At 40.9% G+C, this 26,436-nt stretch overlaps 1 protein-coding gene across 1 annotated transcript in view; it reads right to left on the reverse strand.

Annotated features, from left to right (window-relative positions):
* LOC126184909 (mitochondrial tRNA-specific 2-thiouridylase 1) overlaps positions 1-26,436 on the reverse strand; it is an 89,256-nt gene that overhangs the window by 41,633 nt on the left and 21,187 nt on the right. The window contains exon 2 of the mRNA XM_049927571.1: positions 25,402-25,567. Coding sequence (XP_049783528.1) covers positions 25,402-25,567 — 166 coding nt within the window. The remainder of the gene's footprint in view (positions 1-25,401; positions 25,568-26,436) is intronic.

The raw sequence follows: 26,436 nt of genomic DNA on the forward strand, positions 1-26,436 counted from the left end.
CGTGCCTATCACAGTTGTGCACTTAGGTTTGTGATTTCTTGTTAGAATGATCACAGTTTGTAATATGTGACGGGAAGTCACTGAGTGAAACAGAAGTGATATCTGGAGTTCCTCAAGCAAGTGTTATATGACCTATACCGTCCTCAATCTAAATAAACAATTTACGAAATAATCTGCACAGCCCTATTAGATTGTTTACAGATGATGCTGTCATTTACTGTCAGGAAACTTGTCAGAAAATTAATATAAATTCCAAAATGATTTACATATTGTATCTATATGGTGCAAAAAGTGGAAATTTACCATGAACAACAAAAAGTATGAGGTTCTCCGCATGAGTACTAAAACAATTCTGTTACATTTCAGTTACATGATGTATCACACAAGATTCTCAATTCACCTAAATGTATGGAGATTACAATTACCAACAATTAAAATTGGAGCCAACACATGAAAAAGATGTGGGAAGGCAAATCAAAGACTGTGTTTTCTTCCCTCTGTACAGACTCCTATATGGAGGACATAGACAGGCATCACTAGCATACAAAAAGCAACTTAAAGAGCTGAAAATAAAAATAAATAAGTCCTCAGGTCTGGGTGGAATCCCAGTTCATTTTTACAGAGAGTACTCTCTGACATTTGCCTCTTACTTATCCTGCATTTATAGTGAATCTTTTGCCATGCGAAGTCCCAAGTGACCAGTAAAAAGTGCAAGTGCCTCTTGTATGCAAGAACGGTAAAAGAATGGACCTGGGAAATTAGAGGCCAATATCCTTCATGTCGGTTTGCTGCAGAATTCTTGAGCATATCTCATGTTCACAAATAATATATTTCCTTGAGACAAAAAATCTTCTCTCCATAAATCAGCACAGATTTATAAAGCATCGCTCATGCAAAATACTGCTTACCCTTTTCTCTTACGATATCCTACAAAACAGACATGAAGAACAACACACAGATTCCATATTCCTACACTTCTGGAAAGTGTTTGACACAGTGCTCTACTGAAGACTGATAAAGGTCTAGTATACAGAACAGGTTCTCAGATATGTGAGTTGCCCAAAGATTTCTTAATTAATAAAATAGATGTTGTCCTGGATGGCAAGCATTCATCAGGGAGAAGGGTATCATAAGGAGGGCAGTTTGTTTTGTATTATGGCAAAATAAGGGAGAGCATGTCACATATATGATAAGTAATTTGGGGTGATAATCATTAAAACAAGCATTCTTCATTGCAGCGAAATCTTTTCATTAAATTTCAATCACCAACTTTATCCTCAAAATGAAAAAATATTCTGTTGACCCCCACCTACACACAGAGAAATGACCATTGTGAGGAAAAAAGAGGAATCGGAGATCACATGGAAAAATTTAGATGTTCATTTTTTCCACATGCTGTTCTACAGTGCAAAGGTCAAGAAATAGTCTGAAAGTGGCTCTATGAACCTTCTGCAAAGCACTTAAGTGCAAGTTGCAGAGTAGTCATTTTGCTGTAGCTGCAGATGACAACTGGTATTTGTCAATGAGCATACCATGTTACACCCACTATGTGATGAAATCCCTAAAATTGATAACTTAAACGATATTATTTTTCAAGTGGTTGGCATCAAACCAGGTCTACAACAGGCAATTATCAAGTTCAGTACCACGTAAAAAGATAGAAATGAGGATGCCACACGCCTGATGTCAAGAATGTTATAATTGGAACCACTGAAGTTATTTGTAATTTGTATACAAATGTGAACCACATAGAAACCGGATATTTTAAGATCACTTGTCAGTTTAAACAGAGCTAATGTATTGTGCTGAAATAGGCAGAAGACACAGTACTGCTCAATTGCATGAAAGGTGCTTATTCACTGGGAACAGTCACAACTGTAAAATAACTAGGTGTGTGTTTAATGTGATTCAAAGTGAAATAATCATGTAAAACTAATTATAGGAAAGGCAGATGCTAGACTCAGAATCACTGGAAAAATCCTAAAGAAATTTGATTAGGCACCTTACAAAAATTCTGGTTAGACCACTTCTTGAGTATTGCTTATTAGTCTGCAACAACTGCCAGGTATGATTAATAAAAGAGAGAGAAATCCAGAGAAGATCAGTACATTTTGCCATGAAAACATTTATCCAAATCCTGTAACAGGCACTTTAAAAGAAGAATTTTGCATCATTGAGAAGTTTGCTGTTTAATTTAATTTTGCATCATTGAGAAGTTTGCTGTTTAATTTCCAAGAACCCACATTCCAAAGAGGAGTTAGTGTGGTAGTATGTTCCATTCCTTCATTAGCACAATTGACAACTGCTGTATGGTCATTAGTGCATGTAAACATGCTGCTATGTGTCTCCCCAACATGAGATTTTAGTCAGGAGAACGGGCTGGGCAGTCCATTCGCCGAACATCCTCTTGTTCCAAGAGCTTCTCCACCTGCACTGTTTGATGTGGCTATGCATTACAATCCATAAAAATGATGTCATGGCTGAATGCACCCCATGCAAAAGTTATTTAATCCTTAAGTTTTGTGCACCAGTGCACGTATCATGAAATTTATTATCACCACCACCACCACCACCACCACCACCACCACCACCACCACATACAGGGTGGAGAACAATTGTCACGAAATTTTAACCCTGGATAGCTAATGCCAGTAGAAACAAAAATTACTTATGTTGTGTAGGTTGACAATGCACCATTTTTAAACTACGGAAACTTGGTGCCACTCACTCTGATTGGCCGTGGGATTGGCCTGTTGCCATTCGTCAGTTGACGGACAGCACTATGGTTGTCAGTTCCCACAAACAAACATCCCTCGCCCCGTCACTGCCCCAACGTGATACGCATACATGTTGAATAGGTCTTGCTGTTCGTCTCCATCTCACGTCAAAGGCATTCACATGTAAGCTTCGCTTAGGGGCACACACACATCACCTGCGATTTAGTCATACAGTAAGCATGGCAGCACAGTATTTGTTTGAAGAACAATGAAATATGGTTTTTGTTTATGGACTAGCCGATGGTAATGCACATGAAGCTGGAGCAGTATGTATGAGGAATAGTACCCAGCATGATGCGACCCACATGCACAAACGTTTACATAAATTCACCGGTGACTTGGCAAAACAGGCTCGTTAGTGGGATATGATGGTGATGCTGGAAGACCTCTACCACAACAGGATGCTGCATTTGAAGTAACTGTTCTCAAGCACTTCGAGGAAGCACCTATGACAAGTACTCGAGCTCTTTGACATGACATGGGGGTCACCCATCGGTTACTCTGGAAGGTTTTGAGGGATGATGGCTAGCATCCATTTAGTTTCCACTCTGTCCAAGACCTAAATCCTATGGCGGACTATGATCACAGGCTAGGGTTTTTCTGGTGGTTTCTGCAACATGTTGCACGAGATCCCAACTTCCCTGCCATTGTGTTATTTACAGACGAGTGCACCTTCCATCGGGATGGCCTTTACAACACTCTAAACGTTCATTACTGGGCAAGGGGAAATCCTCACATCACGTATGTCCACAGACAGCACGAATGATTTTCGCTCGACTTTGGGCAGGCATTGTGGGTGACCATCTGATTGGGCTGGTCCGTCTACCTCCTCAACTTACTGGGGCAAATTACCTACACTTTTTGCAAGAACCTCTACCCAGTCTGCTGGAATATGTTCCCCAGGACATACAGCTACGCATGTGGTTGCAGTATGATTGGGCGCCCGCAAGTAACAGTTGTGCTGCACACGAATATTTAAATGAACTCTTCGATGGCCGAGTAATTGGCAGAGGCACTCATAGGACATGGCCCCCGCGATCACCAGACCTCATGCCACTGGACTTTTTTTCTGTGGGAATTCTTCAAGGTTCTAGTTCACCCACCCGGATGCAAACCATCTAGAAATGAAGAGGAATTAATGGATCACATTAAACAAGCTGTCAATCACATCAGGGCAATGGCATGAATCTTTGAAAGAGTTCGGCAAAACACCATTCGATGTTATCATGCTTGTGTCACGTCAGAGGGTCACCAATTCGAGCACCTGTTTTAAGTAAACAATGTCCTAGCTGCAAAAAAGGCCCTTTGCAGGGCCAACAATTTGTAAAAGACTTTCTGTACACGACCTAACAGCTGTTGACATGATTGTTCCCAGTACATCTTATCCTGAAACTACAATGGATGTGTGAGGACCCTGGCGGATTTGCCCCCAGGCCCCAGAGTGGAAGGCTGGCTTGCTACCACCGAGTGTGCGGCCTGCCTTGGATACATTGCCATCTCCAGCAGGCAAAGTATTCACAGTCATGCGTTGTCTAGAGCAGCCAGCAACAGGGCAATCCCACGGCTAATTGGAGGGCATGGCAACAAGTTTCTGTAGTTTAAAAATTGTGCATTGTCGATCTACACAACATTAGTAATTTTGGTTCCTACTGACATCAGCTATCCAGGGTTACAACGTTGTGACACAATTTTTCTCCACCCTGTATATCAATTACAATGACAAACTTGGCACACATTAAGCACAAAAATACCCATGTGCATCTAGTTATTTTATATAAATTATGAAAGGCACAGGCTACATACAAATGTCAGAAGATTCAATCCAGTGGAACACCTCATTGGATGCTTCATGCAGACCATTTATACTACCACAGAAATGTGTGTTGGGACACTCATTTACAATGTCGCTCACTGTCTGAATTCACCAGTCACACTTACTACCAGTGCAAAAGCCCCACTTGTACATGTTGTATTTGCACATGTCTTCCCTGGTCTGGTATCTGGAAAGCTGTACCACATCTTCCTAAGGTGATGGAAGCCTGGAACTTTAACAGTTGGGCTGTCAATAAATTTAAGCTTCCGGGTTTTCATGGACTGTCACTCACGTTTCTACTCAGTGTCATGGTTGAACCCAGTGGAGTGCATTTAGACTCCCTTCTTCGTATGCTGGCCTTCTGGATTTGAGACATTTCCTACGAAGTGAGAGTACATCTCTGAAAAAAGGGATTGATTGATTTTTAGAAAGTTGCTGACAAGAGCTGCAGTGAGCCTTTCAGCAAAGATGAGCTGGACAGATGTTCAATAGTCTTGGCAGCCAGCACATAGGTGTAGATCTGACTGTGCCACTAATGGTTCTCATAGGTGCATTCAAATGAGGGTCAACTTTCTTCATACGTGTGCAGCACAGACAAACTGATGTGCAATATTCTGCTGCAGAGTACACCAACGCAAGTGATGATCCACAGAGAAAAGATGTATTTGCTTCCCATGTACTACCTGCCAGTTTCCTCACAAGGTTTCCTTGTGTTTGTTACTTCTTCACTGTGTTGGAAAGATGTTTATGATATGTCAGTGTTCCATCTAATGTGACACTGAGGTGACGTATTTTGGTTTATCACTGTATTTGACTATGCCACGTGGACCAAACCCTTTGCTGATGCTAGGTGATTAGAGAGATGGAAAAGACATACTTCTGGTTTAGAAACACTAGGCTGAGGTCACAGTGGTACTGACATCGGTGGATTCCACCAACAACAAACATTGTTGGAAGATGACAATCGGTAAATTTCAAATCAGTTTCTTTTATTCTGTTACAACTGGTTGACATTCTCACACATGAAATATGAACTGTGAGAAATAGATAAGTTTAGTCTACAGAAGAAGGAGTTTGTGGCATACTTAGGAGGAAAAACATGATAATCAGGATAGCTCAGAATCTATAGACCAAAATCACAGCTTTATTGGAAATCACAAGTAGACAAAATCTTTATCAGAAATTTTTGTCATACATTACAACCTTAAAAAGTGATTAGTTCACGCAAGACAGTTGGTGTATCTTATGCTTAAAGTTACTGTAGTGAATCTTTTCTTCGGTGTGGTAGGTGGGCATCAGCTGTCAATGAATTATTACTATTGTTTACTTCCATTTCTGTGCCAAAACAGTAGTGATTTTGTTAGTTTAGGTGGTCTGCAAATGTGGCATGTGTGTTTCAACTTTTCATTGTTTTAGGTGGTCAGAGTATCTTGTTCTAAAATCTATGTTTGTCTATCACATGTATGCCGAATGACAGTCACTGAAGCTTAATTGACATGTGTCTGTTTTTCTGAATTTATTTGAAGGTGTGCAGAGTATTTGTAATCTTGCTTTTCAATGTCACCATGAATCATATAGAGTATGTAACAGAATGTTTCTCTGTTCATTTCATATATTTGTAAACTTGTCTGGCTATTCCAGTAACTGAGGACACAGTGTACAATGCTCACCACACTCATTCTGAGACAGATCTAGCTCATTCACATGCATTCCGAGTCTTTTTAATATCAAACGCAACAATGCAACATTTGTCTCCAAGCATAGAGGCACCCATCCAACCCAAGGAGGTTAAAATAGATTCTAACTGCCTTAATTGAAAAGATTCTAACGTAATCACCTTCATCCTGCCAAAAACTTGACAAAGGAGAGCATATGAACTGTGACCAAGCTGTTGGCCGATATTACCAGGCAAACTCTGGTGATCATGTCTGGTGACCTCTATCGGTGCCACTGTGAAAGCAGTTGCCACGTCTTCAAATACTCAGAGCCTAGTGAGGCTTTTTTTTGTGTTCTTCACATTTTGAAAGATCTTCACTCATGATACAAAATTGCACAGTCATATGCATATCAGAATTTCCAACAGGTCAATTTCGGCAGGTCTGCTGTGCAGACACTGAAGAACACTGAAGCAAGAACAGAGCCTTGAGGCAAGCCATCACTGAGTACATACCATCAGTCCTTTTCACTTTGGTGTACTCTGAACTGTTGACTGCTCAACATGCTTACCTAGAGTTTTACAAAGTATTGTGACATCGAAGGCTTTCCCGGTGTAATAAATCTTGAAAATCTCTTCGAGTTTGCTGCCAGACCCTAAAATCAATTCGATTTGATTTTTCGGCGATCCAACTGGTTGCCATCTTTAGGAGATGTTATGGTTTCTAAAAAACCAAATGGTACTTTGGGACATAGTGTTCAGTGAACGGATCGAGATCTGCATTCTAGGAGTTGACATCCACCACACCAATGCAGTGGCTTCCTTAGGACTTTGGTACGCAGAGCATACGCCATTTCCGACGCGAACAGCTTAACACAAGAACTTGCGCATTTGAAGGCTGTTTTTAAGGAAAATGGATACTGAGAAGCAGATTCATTGGGCTACGGAGTTTGGGCCATCACGGGAGGTGCACGAAGAGGAAAATAGATCGATGGCTTTTATCCCTTATGCTAGGGGCATATCGTTTAAGACAGGAAGAATTTTAAGGAATTTTAACATTAAGAGTGTGTTCTGTCCACCTTCTAAGAATAGGGCACTACTCGGCTCTGTGAAAGATAGGCTTAGGAAACCCAGGGTATACAAAATTCCGTATCAATGTGGGAAGGCTTACATCGGCTGTTCGATTCACACAGTTCATGACAGGTGTGTGGAACAGTGCCATCATACGAGGCTACGGCAGCCGGAAAAATTGGCAGTAGCAGAACACTTCTTAAATGAGGGACACAATATGAAATTTAAAGAAACTGTAATAGTTGCCAACACTTCCGGTTTTTGGAACAGTGTCTACAAAGAAGCAATTGAAATTAGGTTGGCAGATAATTTAATTAACAGAGACAATGGGTTTCCTCTTAGCACGATGTGGAATCCTGTGATATCCCGCATCAAAACAGAATATTCTTCAGTGCGGCCAGTCCGAGTATCCAAATATCGTCCCTTAGTGTGACATATCGTTGCCACCAGTGTTCTACTAAGAGCAGCGCCACCTGCCCAGTCTTGGACGGCAGCAACTGTGATGGGTAGTGCATGCATCATGTATGGTACGGTGGCCTATATAGGACGTCAATTGGCAGCTTGGTGTCAGTTCTCAGTGGAACTCATCAGTGGAAGCAGCATTCTCCTGAAGAAGGCGACCAGTTGGATCACTGAAATATCGATTTTAGGATCCGGCAGCAAACCCGACAAGACTTTCAAGATTTACAAAGTATTGTTTTCAGAAATTTCAATATTAGACTCATGCCACACCATGTCACAAGCTGCCAATGGGACACAGGAAACTACCCCAGTCTTGAGTTTCTTCTGATAGCCAGTTTCTATGTGAATAGCCAAGAAGAGAATTTGTTCACAGCAGGTTCTACAAGGTAATCCAGCTTGTTGAGATGGTACCACTGAATTAGTTTGGTATTGTATTCAGCTTAAGATCATTTTTTCCTACAGTTTGTAAGCACAGCTAAGTAGAGATATTGGACAAAAGTTCTCTGCAGCTGCCCTTACTTCCCTGGCATTTTGATAGCAACAGACAGTAAAATCAGAGCATTCTAATCATGCCTGGAGGCTTACTGACAGTGACTCTTCCCACACACCCATTCACAAATAGGAAAGGACAACAAATACAAGATAATGGCATAGGAAGCAAATTCAACATACTACATCTGTGCTTGCAGAGCACAGATGTAGATGTAAACCTCTACATCTCCATTTTTATGTAATAAATCACTGTGTAGTGTACGAGCCTAGGGTCCATTTGGTGCTAGTATTATTTATCTCACTTTTCATAATGCTAGTAGCTGCTGAAGATGGAAAATAATTTTCTGAAGATCTTTGTATGTGCCATGATTTCTCATTTCATCACAGTTATCTTCAGTTCTTTGTGTTGATAAGTAGGCTCTAATAATTCTTTAGGAAGAATGGTTTTTCAAACTGCCTGATGAATGGCATTTTTTTGTACTGTCTCTCAATAGAGACTGTTGACTTCTATACAAGCCACATTCCTAAAACAAATTCCTTACAAATGTGTAGGATCTGTGCAAAGAGCATGGAGTAACTCCAAAGACAATCTTCCTAACAAAAGATAAAACATGGAGCTCTAACTGAAGAATAAAACATTACATACTGGATGAAATACATATAAAATGAATTTTGAATTCTATAATAAGTAGATTTAAATATTAGCAACAGCACTCAGTTTTTGTTAATATCACTTACCACAAAGTACAGCTGATGGAATTATTGTCCGAAATGGGAACACTGACTTCTACAAACACATTCTTCAAGATTTTTTTCTATGGTACAGATGCAGCAGGAAACCAGATCTGCAGATAAATCAAACTGGAAGGTAACAGAGCATCCCCTATATTAAGATGAGATACCATTGACTGGTTACTAACAAAGTAAAAGTGAGATTTTACTACAAATATAAATCAATAAAACTCTCCTCAGAAATCCATCCACATTACCTTAAGCCCCATAATAACATAATCGAATTCTATTTTTTAAAATCTGAATTATGCCTGACTAGCTGCAAATTCTGATGAGTCTGAAAAGTGTAAAATCGTATATCTGTATATATCTTATTTCTCAATGTAAAAGCCACTGCAACTTTCATATGACTGATACCACACCAACTTTTCCATAAAACCATTTCATAACAGAATCCCATACATTGTCGCTGATAGCAAGTGTTTATCAGAGAAAAGGTATCATCAGGAGAGCTCAGGAAAGTAAGACAGACCACTATTGTTCTCTACATAAACAAACAAGCTGTTGGATAAGGTGAGCAGCAAGCTGTGACGGTTTGCTGATGATGCTGTAGTGCACAGGGAAGTCACCTTTGAAGACTTTGATAGAATTGCTACATTGTGTGATGAATGGCAGCGTGCTCTACATGTGAGAAAATGTAAGTTAGTGTAAAAGAGCAGAAAAAACAATCCTGTAATATTTGAATACAGTATTAGTGATGTGCTGCTTGATACAGACACATAGATTAAGTATCTGGGCATAACACTGAAAACCAATATGAAATAGAATGGGCATGCAAGGTCGGTAGTAGGGAAGATAAATTGCTGATTTAGGTTTATTGGGTGAATTCTAGGAAAATGTGATTCATCTATAAAGGAGACTGCATATAGAAAATTTGTGTGACCCATTCTTGAGTACTGCTTGAATGTCTGGGATCTCCATCAGGTCAGATTAAAGGAAGACATTTGAGGCATCCAACTAGATTTAATTCAGACAAGTTTTGATCAACACAAGTATTTCAGAAATGCTCCATGAATTTGAATGAGAATCCCTAGAGGAAACAATAGATTCTTTTCACAAAACATTATTGAGAAAGTTCAGAGAACTGGTATTTATGACAGATTTCGGAATGATCTTACTGCCACCAACACACAACTCACTTAAGGACCACCAAGACAAAATAAGAGAAATCAGGGATCACATGGCAATATATAGACAGTCATTTTTCTCTCATTCAATGTTTGAGTGGAAAAGTAAAGGAAATGATTTCAGTAGTGGTACAAAATACTCTCCATCACCCACTGTATTGTGGCATGCAGAGTATATATGAAGATGTAGAAAGTACTCTAGTTTTCTTTTATTTGTCATATCTGCTCAAATATTTAATTACACGCAGAAGCTGTTACCACAAAGCCAATGTGTAAAGTAAGTTCAATGTCAGAGAGAAGAAAATTCACCACTCAAATAAATCCTCTTCCCTTTTTTTTTTTTAAAAAAAAAAAAAAAAAAAAAAAAAAAAAGCACTAACAATGATATATTACATCCTTCTCGCAAATCTGGGCATCATTCCCCTGTCTGGGTCAGCTCAGTAAAAAAATCATTTCATTAATCTAACAGATATGCAACAAAACAAGTGCCATTTCGTAACAGCGTAAGAGCCATGTTTTCCTCATAAATCATTCCTACAAGTCCACTGAAGTAAAACAGTACGCCAATTTAAGAATTTAATATATATGTGGATAAACAGCACCAAATAAAATGTTTTATATGAAGTCCTTTATGTCAATATATATATATATACAGGCAATACTCATTGTATAGACTTATAAACACAAACAGAAATAATTTGTTTTGTATCACACAAGCAGAATATTAATTTAAGCAGCATCAATAACGAGTTTTTAATATTGCCAAGATAGCATGACACACAAAGTGTCACGGGATTATATTCATTATCTTGCATTAGGGCAGTATTCAGAAACGTTGTGCAGTAATAAAAGCAAAATAGGTTCACTGTATACAAAATCCAACAGCGAAAACTCCTTTTTCTATAGCAAAATGTGAAGGTACGACCATCAAAACTAGAGTTTTAGTAATTACAAATAAACTTCTGAGTAAAAATGAATACTGTTGCACTGCAGTTAATTTCTTACCATGGTTGAGGAAAATTTAGAAAATGCCTTCAGCTAATGTAAGATGTCATGGAAGGAAGCAGACCAGTTCAGGTGACGTTACATCAGGGCTACATGTTAATATGGCAAGTACTGTCTCCGAGGCACTGAGGCAGTTACCACATGCGACTGTTTCATGTCTGAACCATGGCTCTATTCTGGCTTACAGTTTAGGAACTGCTGCTTTAGAAAATCAAGGATGGACCAAGCCTGTATAAATAATCTTAATTTCTAAATAGGGACAGTGCATTATTTGTAAAGAAAGAGGTTCCAACACTGTGACCTTCCTGGGGATGTTTTTGGAATTTAAATTTCTTAAAAAATTATTTTAATGCTTTTCTGAGCATTTAAAAGTGAGAATACAAAATTTGTTTCACATCACTTCAACTGCAGCAAAAGTTTATCAACATCTCAAAATCAGTGGTTCTGACTTTTTGCGTTACAGCTGGTATGGCACACCTGTGCATATCATCACAAATCAAGCAATGAACTGAAATACTGCAATCAGTCAGCCACCAGCTCTGAGGGGGGTCCCACGACTGTCTACAAATCTACACAGAGCAACGAGATACCACCTTCACACTCTGACGCCACCAGCTGCAACGCTGCTGTTCATTCCGAGTCTGATGCTGTGGACTTCGCTTCCTCCAACTGGCTGGACACCTGCAGGGCCTACCTCAGCCACTGCTATCCTCCCACCCTGATGGTCTACAGTTCACACCCGAAATCATGCAGCCACTGAACTGTAATTGCTCATGCAGAAAAACTCCCTGCTACCTGCTTCTACTCATGTGAGCGGACTCTGCAGAGTAAGGAAAGGTAGGGTGGCATCCTATATATTGACTTCTACAAAGTGCTATCCAAAATTTTCGGGACTGGTGCTGCCATCTGTTGAAAACCTTACCTTTGGACTAATGGTCACCATCACCCTCGAAGTAGTTCCCATCCACACATACACACCGGTCCCAGCACTTCTGCCACTAGTCAAACGTTTTCTGGAAGTCGTGTTCTTTGAGCATGTTTATCACCGCCAGCGATGTTTCTTGAATCCTCTCTAGAGTGTAGAACCAACAGCCTTTCAACCTGAGTTTCAGTTTTGGGAACAGCGTGAAGTCGCAAGGTGCCAAATCTGGCAAGTATGGTGGGTGGGGTACAACTGCCATGTTTTTTGCAAAAAGGTGAGCAAGGACATGTGACAGGGCACGTTGTCATGATGCAGCAGCCAGTTCCTTGGACACCAAAGTTTGGGCCGTCGTCACTGCATGTTTTCACGGAGCTGTCGCAAAGCATAAGAGTAGTATGTGGAATTCACTGTTTGGTTGGGTGGGACGAATTCTTTGAGCACAAATCCCTTGCTATCAAAGAAAAAGATGATCATGCTCTTCACTTTGCTCTTCACCTATCTCGCTTTTTTGGGTCTTTGAGAGCCCAGGTTCTTCCACTGGGACAACTGTTGCTTTGTCTCTGTGTCGTGCTCTGTCCCCCCAAACACTTGTTGAATCATTGCCAGGGTCGCCGTAGTACTTTTCCCGAGATTCGCACAGAATTTGATACACACATGCTGTTCTGTTTGCAGATCCGTTGTAAAATCGCCACACACCAAAAACAGATTCTTACGGAAATCACTGTGGACATGCAACACATCCTCCCAGCTGAATGCCACTCCGCACACTGACTCATCAGATATGCAGCTGTCGCCACCTAACAGTGCAAAGATCTACTACTCCTACTTTCCAGATGGCAGCACCAGTACCGAAAATTTTTGATTCCGCCTCGTACATACATTCACTTGTTTATTTTTTATGTAAGATAATTATCTGTCCCCTATCCCCTTCAACACCCCTCCCCCCTTTCTGTTAATTTCCTCTATTGGGATGTCCAGAAAAAAACCATGCTTGGAAATCAGATAATGACATTCACTAACTATAGCTGGATTTACAAAACGAATGTTTGTATCATATTCGACATATTTTAAAATAACTCTCCTTCTTATGCCTCTTTGTCTGCTTTCCTTCCCACTCCACCCCGCCCCCCTCCCCCACCTTCACCCCCACCTTTGCCCACTCCCTTCAGTCCCTTCTTTCCCTGTTGTACGAGATTTAATTACAACTTAGAAGTTACTAACTTGTATTATATCTTTCTTGAAGGGCAATAATTCTTTATGTGGGCTTTGGCCTCTATGTGGCACTCACACCAGTGTGACCATGTAACAGTTATACTTCAACATCACCCACTTCAGTGGAGCCTGTTGATGTGGAACGCTGATTAAAAGAATAGTGCAATTTTGTCATATGATGACATGGTTGGAGACTTGTAGTTGCTGATGGTGCTCCAAATCTGCATCAAGCGAGGGAAAAACGACTATCTGAACGCCTCAGTACGAGCTCTAATTTCCCTTATCTTTGAATGGTGATCATTGCGCAATTTGAAAGTAGGCGGTAATGATATATGTTCTACATCATCGGAGAAGATCGGACTTTTGGAATTTAGTGAGCAGCCCCTTCCGTTTAGTGTGTCGTCCATCTGCAAGTTTGTCCCACTTCAAATTTTCTATGCGATCAGTAATTCTCTCGCGATGGCTAAAAGTATCAGTCACAAATCCTGCCGCTCTTCTTTGGACCTTTTTGATCTCTTGAATCAGATCCAGCTGATAAGGGTCCCATACAGATGAACAATAAGACTGGACAAACTATTGTAAGCAATTTCCTTTGTTGAAGAACTGCATCGCTCCAGGATTCTACCAATAAACCACAATCTAGTATTTGCCTTACCCGTTACTTGTGTAATCTGATCGTTCCATTTGAGATCATTTCAGAAAGTCGCACCCAGATACTTGACAGATGTTACCGCTTCCAAAGACTGGGCATTTAATTTGTACTCGTACATTAATGGAGATTTTTTGCTTTGTTATACACAATAGGTTACACTTCTAGTATTGAGAGATAACTGCTAGTCATTACACCAAGCATTTATTTTCTGCAAATCCTCATCGATTTGTTCACAACTTTCATGTGATACTACCTTCCTGTAGACTACAGCATCATCAGCAAACAGTCTAATGCCGGTGTCAATACCATCAACCAGATTGTTTACATAAATTGTAAACAGCAGCGGACCTATTATGCTGCCGTGGGACATACCTGATGTTATGCTTGTTTCTGTTAAAGTCTCCCCATTCAGGGCGACATACTGCTCTCTGTCTGTTACAAAACTTCATATCCAACCACGTATGTCATCGGATAGACCGTAAGTGCGCACTTTTTGGAGCAAATGACAGTGCAGAACTGAGTTGAACACCTTTCAAAAGTCGAGGAATACGGCATCCACCTGAGAGCCGGTATCTACAGCCGGTTGTATATCATGCACAAAGAGGGCCAGCTGTCCCTCACATGACAGCTGTTTCCTAAAACCATGCTGGTTTCTTCAGATGAGCTTCTCAGAGTCTAGAAAGTTCATTATGTCTGAACAAAAAATATTTTCCATAATTCTACAACAAATCGATGTCAGTGAAATTGGCCAGTAATTATGTGCATCCGATTTTCTACCCTTTTTATAGACTGCTATGACCTGGGCCTTCTTCCAGTCTCGTGGAACTTTCTGCTGTTCCAATGATATCATAGATGATGGATAAGAATGGTGCTATATTTGTAGCATAGTCAACATAAAAACTTACAGGGATACCGTCTGGGCCAGATGCCTTCCTGGCATCTAAGGATCTTAAATATTTTACAATCCCAGATACACTAAGCACTACGTCGGCCATCCTTGCGTTTGTTTGATAACTGAAAGGGGCAATGGTGCTGCAGTTCTCTATCGTAAATGAGTTTTTGAAAGCTTGGTTTAGAATTTCGATATTCTATTTATCGTCATCCGTTACATTACCCGTACTGTCAGCAAGAGAAGCTATCGAATTATTTGAAGCGTTCATAGACTTTACGTATGACCAAAATTTTTTGGGGTTATTTTTAGAATCTGCAGATAAAATATTGGTTTCATATTCATTAAAAGAATCTATCGTTGACCTTTTGACAGCTGCTTTCATTTCGCACGAGTTCTGTTTGTCAGCGGAGCAGTGACTATGTTTAAAATGACGGTGCAAAATTCTCCGCTTTCTCGGCAACTCCCTAATATGTTTGTTGTACCAAGGTGGATCCTTTCCCACCCCTATATTTTTGCTAGGCACATATTTCTCTAGCATGTGGTGGACAACACCTTTAAATTCCGACCAAAGATGCTCAATATCTTTGTGCCCCGTGGTGAATGCTTAGAGCTGACTATGAATATATTCATTAATGACACTTTTATTTGCCTTCCCACACAAGAAAACTCTACGCTGTTTCTTTTTTTTGCAACTTCTACTGACATAGAAGCCACAACAACATTATGGTCGCTAATACCTTCTTCTAGATTAACTTTTTCAAAAAGATCAGATCTGTTTGTCGCCAAGATATCTAATATGTTCCCATCTCCAATTGGTTTTCTAACCAATTGCTCAAGGTTGTATGTTGAGAGCACTCCTAGAGTAACTTCATATGGATCTTTGCTTCTTCCCCCTGTGATAAACATGTAATTTTCCCAGTCAATGGACACCTGATTAAAGTCTCCACCTATAACTAATGGATAATTTGGATATTTATTTCATTTTTTGCGGATGCTGGTGGTCTATAAAAACATCCTAATACTACGGTCACTCCTTGTCTGATTGACAGCTTTATCCAGACTATTTCCCAGTCCGCCTCAGTATCAATCTCAATTGCGTTTAAAAAGCTTTTAATTGCAATGAACACACCACCTCCCATAGAATCAGTCCTATCCATCCTAAACATTGTCCAATCCGAGTTCAAAATTTCACTGCTATTTATGTCTGGTTTCAACCGGCTTTTGGTACCTAATACAATATTGGCATTACTACTGTTTATTTCGGAGAGTAACTCGGGGATTTTGCTACAGAACTTTGATAATTTACTAAAATGAAATTTAGCCTGTTTAAATCCTTTGAAATGACCTGTTTAGATGAACTAACAATTTTTACAGTTGGCGCACCCACATCAGTGTCATGAACAGGTAATTTTTCAGGCCAACGGTTTGTTTCCTTTGGGGGGGGGGGGGGGGGGGGGGGGGGGAATCTAAAAAAACTATGTGCATGCCACAAGTACTGTGTTACCCATGAAGTTAAGCTGCTTCCTGTGTGTAGTGCGCCCCTGATCTATCAAGGGGTGTCCTACAACGTTCCACCCCATAGCGTAGGTCGAGGAACCTACAACCATTTTCATCACAGAGTTGACAGAGCCTCTGGTTTAGATTCTCAACACGACTCCAGACCACAGGATCCTGGTCCACCCTGGGTATAATGCTGCAAATTGTCAGCTTGGCTTCCACTCCTCAAGAGATGGGAGGCCACCTTAATCAATTTAGCCAGACGTTGAAAGGACCCAAGGATTTTCCTCGGAACCCCAATGACTAGCATCATTGGTGCCAATATGTGCAACAATCTGCAGCTGGCTGCACCCTGCATGATCGATAGCCACCGGAAGAGCCTCATCCACATCACGGACAAAGGCCCTCCAGCAAGCACACTGAGTAAACGTTGGACTTCTTCCCTGCCCTAGCCACTATGTTCCCAAGGGGCTCCATGACCCGCCTAACATTGGAGCTCCCAGTAACTAACAAACCCCTATCCCCACGTGCCTGTCCAGACCTTGCTGAAGGAGCGGCCACTATCCTGGCAGAAGGTGCATTCTGATCCAGCTCAGCCTCCCTCCCCCCCCCCCCCCCCCCCCCAGCATCAGGATAGCACTCTGAATCTATTAGCAAAGTGCATGGGTTTTGCGAGGAGCCTGCATCCCCCATGCAGCCTTTGCCTTGAGGCTCGAGACCTCGACACAGTCTTCCAGCCGCACTGAAGTGAGAATGTGCCAGCCAGCTCAGTCGCACCTGAGGTTGGCTCAGTGAGAGAGCTGCAACATCCCCCCCTGCACATCTAGTAACAGCAGAGGCTGCCCCAGGCACCCCATCCCCACCGCATCTCAAGGTGGGCACTCTTGAGCCTGCTGACTGTGACCAACAAAGCTTCCAGCTGCGTATTGGACTGTGGCCAACTCCTCCTGCATCTGCACACAACAGACACAGTCCCTATCCATCTAGCTAATATGTGATTTACTACAAGAAACTTAAGGAAACCTACTACCACACAAGGTTAACAACTACACTCTAGTTGCAGAAAGGACACTCAACAATGAAAAACAATGAAGTAGTATGGTAGAAGCTAGATCTGGAGCTTATTTTCCTGCTAGGGGCTATCTAGTGAATATTATTAAAGAATTAAAGAGTAACCTACGATAAGCTACACCTACTGAATAGCCCTCATATTTATAATGTAAACAAACTTGTGAAAAAGACCTAATAAAACTATAAAAACTGCTACCTCCAATGTATCGAGTCTAAATGACACTAATAAAGGTAAATACTGAGCACTGTACACTGACAGATGCAGGTACAAAATAAAACCTTTAGCTAACAATAAAAGTTCAGAAAGTAAAGCATAAATATGAATTCTACTCTACAGGAACCGATGGGCTTACAGTACATGATCACTAAAGCCCACAACAAGCTAAGGAATTTAAGCAGATGGCGAGGTGAGTTTTAGCTTTCTGCTAACTAAACCGTATGTAAGAAGGGCTCTAGCAGTTGTATTATAACACAGATTTGCTCAGATATTGTAGTGTAACACTAATTTACCATGTATTTTATGTTAGCTTAACAGTTTACACTCGCAGGTTGTGTTAGTCAAACGTATACAAGTGAGGTTAGAATTCACTGTCAGTATCACTTTTCCTAATAAAACGTATAAAATCTGCTACCTTCAATGTATCGAGTCTAAATGACACTAATAAACATAAATACTGAGTATTGTACACTGACTTAATTGATAATCTCGTGTATTTAACGTCAGTTAAGAATGTAAACAAACTTTTGCGTACACGTGAAACTGTCCTAAACAGAAACTTCACTTTTCCTATTCAGATGCAAATAAAAACCGAAACCTTCAATTTATCAAGTCTATCTGACACTAATGCATGTAAATACTATAGAATATACAGCAAAAACAATTAATTATAGCTAATTTACTTATCTCTTAACACAGCAAGCGAAAAGCGCTCATAGCATAGTAGTTTTCATCCAACTATGAAAACAAATGCTCCAAACCGACATTTCACGTCAGTCACATCCCAATGCAAATCTGTAATGCAGCCATCTGTGTGGCGTACTTATAATTATGTATTTATATTTTAGGACAACTAATCAACAAAAAATGCACCACGTGTTCTAATGAAAGTATGAAATCCGTGTGACGATGAATTGTAATGATTCGAAACTGGTATAATGGTACCTTCTGAATAAAGGAACCTAAAATAAATTTGTGGCTGGTTGCTGTCTCAACACCATCAACATTTGTTTTAAATAATAGTTGTTTTGTTGGATTGCCACAGCCAGTTTGCTGTAGATCTGTTTTCACTGCAATTTTATTTCTGGATAATGTTAACTAACCTCCATTATATACTGCCTCACAAAGAGAGTGAAGCACCAAGAAGACATGCTTAGATGTCAATATAACTTCATATCTGTATACACCATCAGCAGGTATTTAAATGATTAGAGTTGCAACTTTCTGTGACAAGTAGAAGAGCTACCAGAATGTATCAGTTTTATTCATGTTTAGTGTTGTTACCAGGCCTGGCAGGTGATACAAGGGAAGCAATAGGCGCCAGAAGTTGAGTGATCACTGAGGAGGACAAGGAGGTACTGCATACTCATATGAAACAGTGTTATCATCTCCTAACAGAGTTTGAAAGGGGCCTCACTGTGGGTCTCATTTGATTGACTGGTCAAATCATGCAATATCCATATTTTTGGGGCATTTGTAGCTGACAATGTCTCGATGTTGATCTACTTGGGAATGTCAGGGCAGGTATACTTGTCATCACAGTTCTAGCAACCACATCTGACCACAACAAGTGAGGATCACCACATTGTGCACCAAGCCCATTGCAACTCTTTCACATCTGTGTCTACCTTCTGAGAACAAGGAATGGCCTCCCTGCAAAATTCTGTGTCATCCCGCACTATGGTTGGACACTAGCAGCAGCCAGACAAGGGAATTACCATCCTATCCATAGTCTGTTATTAACACAACATAAACGGCTGCGCTTAGAGTGGTTCCATGTCCAGGAAGCATGGACTGCTGATGATAGGCATTCCATCATGTTCAGTGATGAATTGCAGTTCTGCACCCAAATGACCATCATCGGCAAGTGTAGTGGTGACCTGGGGAGAGGTCCACTACTCCAGTTTTGAAGAGGTACAGCAGTGTTACTTCTGTGCATCACTGTGTGAGGAGCCACCGGGTATGATTTCATAACTAAAGTAATATTTGTATGATGTAGCTGCTTTGGGTACTGAAATAATTCAACAGCTCCACTTGAAAATTTGAGACTGGGTTGGGATTCAAACCCAGATAATCCACTTCTAGCAAACAATCGCCTTGACTGCCTCAGTCATGCAGGCTCGCTTCCCGTCCAAATCAAATTCCAAGTGCTGCTAACCACTGCTCTTGTGAACCCATTCATTTTCATGCAAATCATCATTTGTCCCCTTGTGGGAAAATGATGACACTACAGGCAATGGCAAAAGTGAACGGGGTCACAACATCAATCACTTGGGAATTTGATCTGGATGAGAAGCATGTCTGGATGGCCAAGGCCGTCAAAGTGACCACTTGTGAGAAGCAGAGAATCTGGGTTCAAGTCCCCATCCAGTCACAAATTTTCAAGTGCAGCTGTCAAATTATTTCAATGCCCAAAGTAGCTATGTCAAGCAAATTTCACTTTTGTTTGAATGTAAAGCTGTGTAAGTCGAGTGTTGGGTCCGTCCAAAAGAACAGACACCATACATATAATGGTGTAATTTCAGGTCATGGCTGGTAGTGCTTGAGGAAACTCTGATGCCACTACACTAGGTCATGGGTATCCTGCATCCTCATGTGTTACCTTTCATGCAACAGTATCCTAGTGCCATTCTTCAATAGTTCAGTGTTGGTCCACATATGACACATATCGCTGTGATCTCTCAGCATGATGTTGAGATATCCAGATCTATCCTGATAGAAAATATGTATGGCACACTTGGAAACATACTCTGTTCCACTGCCAGCATCCAGGATATCAAGGACCTGTTACAACAGGTGTGGTTCAGCTTGCCACTAGTGAGGATACAACTGTTATACAATGCCTTTCCCAATCAAATCAGTGTCTATATCCAAGCTAGAGCGGGTGCAACATCATACCAGAAAGTGGGCTCAAATTGCCAATTTTTTCATAAATTTGACTTGATATCTTAATCATCAGAATAACATCATACATTCTCTCAATCCGTGAAGTTTTGTTTTCTCCTCTCCTTTTTGATGCGCCACTTTTTTTTTCCAGGCATTTTATTTTGAAACCCACCTCTGCGCCTCAGTGGTCAGTGTACGTGGCTATCACGTGCAGGACCCAGCTTCGGTACCAGTACTGCCAACGATTTTTCCACGGTGGGAGATTGGTACCGGATGAACTCACCCTCATGATGCTTACTGAGGACCTATACTTAAATGAGAAGTAGCAGCTCCAGGATCTGGGAAGTCAGCAAAACAGTCAGGAGAGCAGTGGGCTGACCAAATGCCCTCTACACTGCTTCTGCATAATGCCGAATGGCAGAGGATGACACAGAGGCCAATCAACATCTCCTGGATCTTCAGGGCATGGATGAGGAGCTGGTTTCTTTTGTTGTATTTTGAAATAGCAAGCAAATTATCGATCATGATTATCCATAACAGCTTCTGCAAATATAACTAATTCTGTGGATTGTAGAATATTACCGCTTACTTTTCTGGTTTGCATTTTAAGACATTTCAAAATGGGCAACCATAAAGTAACAAGGCATATATGGAAACCACATACACAGCCAGTTGTCCACAAACATCGTTAAAATGTCAAAATTAAAACCGAGTGAAAAACTGACACACCCTTGTGGGAGACTGGTTCATGAATAAAAATAATTGAAAATTAGCATCCTACACGTATATTTAAAAATGGAATCACAGTAAAATATATGAGTTTTAATGTTCACACTTTTTATGCTTGGTTACTCATTAGGACAAAATTACAAACAACCATGTCCACATAACAGACTAAAAACACAAATTAAAAGTCTGATAAAAATGAACAGGTCTGACATCACTTAAAACTCAAAACATAAGTGAACCCAAAAATTGTTTACACAGAGCAGGGCACAGAAAAAAGGTATCCATGTATTTCATTTGTTTTGTTCTCTGACAGACTGGAATAATTATCACCAAGTCGAAGCACACAATGCAACTAGCTGTGAAAAAACTTCATTCATTAGTAGAACTATTCTAACTCAAGAACACTAATTTATTGCTCTAACAGTACACACACATGGAAGACAAAGTACAATACAATTAGCAATACACAAGTGACTGGCACAGCCTTGCGCTCTGGCCTATATAGACATTAATTCCCAAATGGCGCACAGCCAGCAGGCTGCACACGCAACTGCTGTCGTATTAGTACACTGGGTGGCTTCTAGTGGCTGAATCAAGCACAAACTTCACACACAAACTATGTAGCGGTGCACACACAAAACTGGTAGTTACAGCAAGAATCTTCTGAGATAGGATTCTCAACCATCTGTGATTTGTTATCCCGCTGCTATGGACAACACACACACATCACAGCAGCCCAACTACAGTTCAATCAATGCTAGAAATGCCCTGCATCCGAGAGGATGACACTTAGCTGTTTAAGTGTTACAGGTAGACTATTACATATGTAATGAGCTGAACACCAACCAGAAGTGTCTACAATGAAATAAGGAATCAACTTGTTCTAGATGAAGCAACAGAATGAATTCCGTGGGCCGAATTCTTTGAGGGGGGAAGAGTGTAAAGACATGAGCCTATGCATACGGACACTATGCCATCAAATGGATCACTTGCGGCAATATACTGACCCAGCATTGCGACATAGCATTCACCAGGCATCAACATTCGCTGCTGGCCAGTGCCAAGATGGTTATCGAAGCTAGGAGGCACTCTGTCATGCAGCATGGAGTCAATTTTTAAATAACCACACAAAAGAAGGATGGACAACAACACTGACTGACAACAAACTGTAGCATGTTTTGCAGGTGGTGTCATACTGCAAGAGGTGATTCTGCTGCTGCAGCACACACAGCAGATTCAGGGACAATTCAGTATGCACTAATTACCATCCTAATGGCCTCTTGGAAGGCCACGACAAGAATCTTCAATGGAATGCTCTTGTCAGTACACACATGGAGTCAACGTCCAATTTGAAAAAGATCAGAATATTTCCCCAACGAGCTTCATCATCCACTGGATGATCGGGTGATACATACAAAGGAATTATCTTTATCCGTGTCCGCCCCAGTAGCTGAGTGGTCAGCGTGACGGATTGCCGTCCTCCGGGCCCGGGTTCGATTCCCGGCTGGGTCGGAGATTTTCTCCGCTCAGGGACTGGGTGTTGTGTTGTGTTCATCATCATTTCATCCCCATCCGGCGTGCAGGTCGCCCAATGTGGCGCCGAATGTAATAAGACCTGCGCCAAGGCGGCCGGACCTGCCCCGCGAGGGGCCTCCCGGCCAATGACGCCAAACGCTCATCATCATCATCATCTTTATCCGTTCAAAGATTTCAACACATGTGTCACTGGCCTTAGAGTTTGTTGGACACACACACACACACACACACACACACACACACACACACACACAAAATCGATCTTTGTCGATGTTTTTCCTAAATTCAATGATATTCCAGTAAAACAAAAGAGCCAAATTACCAATAAAATTTCTTTTTATCCCTATGCTTTGCTTTCTGGTATGGTGGAGAGGGCACAAAGATAACAGCAATGGATGTGTTGGCTCCTTCACAAAATTTCAAACCAAGTAACAGTATTTTCTGCCAGAGAACTCTGCCACTGTGAAATCTACACATATCAATTTCTCTATTTGCTTAACTTTTATTGTTATTGGCACCTTTTCCTTTCTTCAGAGAAGGGAAGACATATATTTAGCTTTTTTTAGCATGTTTTTAATAACTCACTTTCTTATCTGTCTGTCTGTCCAGTACTGTTTTCTAGGCAGTTTTGTTTTTCATAGGGTGATGGCCGCAGCAGTCTGGCCTAAGTAAACCCTAGTCAGCAACATGCTCACTGTCTCTGTAAAAGTCTTTATGCACTTTAGCATGTGCCCGCCTCCCCTTTCCTCCTTATTGAGGTGTTGTGTTCACAAACTGCTACTATTGACACCAATGTCACTCATGTTGAGACACAGACTGCCCTAATGGGATATGCCTCCATCATGATGCACACTACCATTCTTCCCCCAGCCAGCCCTTGGGCTCCAACAGTGTTAACAAAATATATGTATCTCATCTTGGTCAGATTGTGTCACTCCACTATTGTGCAGCTCCAGCTGCATCTGGCCTTGAAACTTGTGCGCACACCGGCTCTATCCAAAGCCGAAGTGTAACCTCTCCTGTGTTCCTTCCCACTCCAAAATATTCACTCATGTTTAACTTACTTTCTTGTCGATCTCTTCAGTAGGAGTTTGGGTGGAGGTGAAAAAGATTGGCAAAGCATGGCATGCTGCAATGCAGGAGGTATACCTGATGAACAGAGAGAAGGGGGGGAAAAGGAGAAAGGTAGTGAGAGGGGGAGCATGAGATGGACAGAGAGAGGGGGCAAAGGAGATGGACAGAGAGAAAAGGGGGAGGAGGAGGCGGACAGGCACAAAGGGGAGGAGGAAATGGACAGAGAGAGAGGGAGTAGGAAGAGATGGACAGAGAGAGGGAAGAGGAGATGGGCAGAGGAATGTTGGAGGAGGAGAGGAAAAGAAAGGGGGGCAGGAGGAAATGTACAGAGAGAGGGAAGAAAAGGAGAGAGGGAAGAAAAGGAGAGAGGGAAGAAAAGGAGAGAGGGAAGAAAAGGAGAGAGGGAAGAAAAGGAGAGAGGGAAGAAAAGGAGAGAGGGAAGAAAAGGAGAGAGGGAAGAAAAGGAGAGAGGGAAGAAAAGGAGAGAGGGAAGAAAAGGAGAGAGGGAAGAAAAGGAGAGAGGGAAGAAAAGGAGAGAGGGAAGAGAAAGAGACAGGCAAAGAGATGGACAGAGAGAGACAGGGAGGAGGAGATGGACAGGATGTGTGATAAGGAGGAGATAGACACGAAAATGGTGGAGGAGGAGATGAACACAGAGATTGGCAGGAGGAGAAGGAGATAGGCAGATATAGGGAGGAAGATGGTGTTGGTCGGAGAGAGGGGGGAGGAGATGGAAAGAAAGTGAGGAGGAAACAATGGGCATATGCAGTACATAATAGTATAGGGTTGAACTACTTGTACATTAATTATGTATAGCTTGGGCACCACATTTTTTTTTTTTTTTAAGCTTAGAAGTATTTTCACAGCTATTAACAATTCACAACCACAAATTTTCAAGTCTATCTGTAGGCAGTTAGGAACCTCTATGGGGCTAAGAGAAATGATTTTATACTTTCTGATCCAACGTGGAAATGTGTCTTATTAAAAATTTATGTTTATTTAAATAATTATTAGAGTACCAAAAAAATACTGTTTTCTTTGTGACAGTTTACTGAAAGTTTCTGTCACTCATTTTGAGGAACCAGCCTATTTCCTCATGGGTACAACTTTTTTCAATTAGACATTTGTGTGACAAAGGTTTCTTTCCAAAATTAATTAACCCTAGTTTGTAACTGGGGCATCGACCTACACTACAAGTGATTTAAAATCTGGAGTTGACATATGACTGCAGGAATTTTCAAGGCCTTGCAGGTCGTCTTTGCTTTAGTATAGGCTATTCATCTCCTTTAATCCTCTAGATACCTCACTAATATTACCTTCTGCACCTTTTTCTTCTCAAGGAATAAAGGGCATTGTTCACTTATTTTTGATCATTTGTGATAATTTAAAAGTGCATGCTCAAATGGGACTCAACTCTGCCCCCCCCCCCCCCCCCCCCCAAATCTTATGTGATTTACTTCTACATTGGCCTTATTTCAACCAAACTATCCATACAAAGTAATGATTCCAAGAAAAATTACCTGAACACATCAATCCAGTACTCTTTGACAAAATTTACACGATGAAAGGGAATTTGTAGCTTGTTACAAACCCATTCTGCATCCTCTTCATCTTTCTGGGATGTACAGGCACCAGTCTCATCTATTACATCCCAATTCTTCATAAAAACTCCGTGTACATCATAACCTGCAGGGAGAAAATAAACAATAGTAGGAAAAAAGGGAAACTAAAACAACTTATTTAAGGCCTAAGTAGTGAATAACAAGAAAGTCAATTCTGAATTAGAGAGTGTTTTCTTGACTTTGTTGACTGTGATCCAAAGATGGTCTAAATCAATCAAATCATTTGCAATGAGCTGAAATGTTATGGCTTACAGCACAGTTAAGAGAACATGAACTACACTCATATGAGTAGCAACTATCAGGGAGCTCAAGCACAAATACCACAAGAAAATCAATTTGTTATTTTTTTCTCCTTGCTGTGCTCATTCATTAAGTCTCTGTGGTGTCCATGCTCCAGATATCTGCGAGGATCCAGTCACTTCTTTCGAAAACATAATTTTTTTCATTCTAGTCCCCAAGGACAAAAAGTTTTAAGGGAACTGCACACGTTCAATATGTATTGACAATACTAGTTTGTCAAACTATCAACATATTGAAGCGACCACACACCTTCAATAATATTGACAAAAACTGTCAATCTGGCAACATGATTTCATGAGGGTAAGATGTCGAGTGCCCAGAAAAAAGCATGTGCTGCAATTATATTAGCTATCGCCTGCAAGCAACAGAAAACAATGATAAAGAGGAAATGGGTCCGAGATTGGTTGAAAAAAGGGGCCACTGGTCACATGTTAATTTTCTGAATGAAATCAGAATCATGGACCCAAAAGATTTTATACATTATTTTCTGATGAGTTCTGCAATGTATGACAAGTTATTAGTGTTGGTACAAGATAAAATAAAAAAGCAAAATATGTTAATGACAGATGCAATTGCATATGACACAAGAGATTAGGATTAACTTAGAGATGTCTGGCAACAGAAAGACCATTC

Source organism: Schistocerca cancellata, chromosome 4, assembly GCF_023864275.1.
Source record: "Schistocerca cancellata isolate TAMUIC-IGC-003103 chromosome 4, iqSchCanc2.1, whole genome shotgun sequence".
In the NCBI taxonomy this organism is placed as follows: Eukaryota; Metazoa; Arthropoda; class Insecta; order Orthoptera; family Acrididae; genus Schistocerca; species Schistocerca cancellata.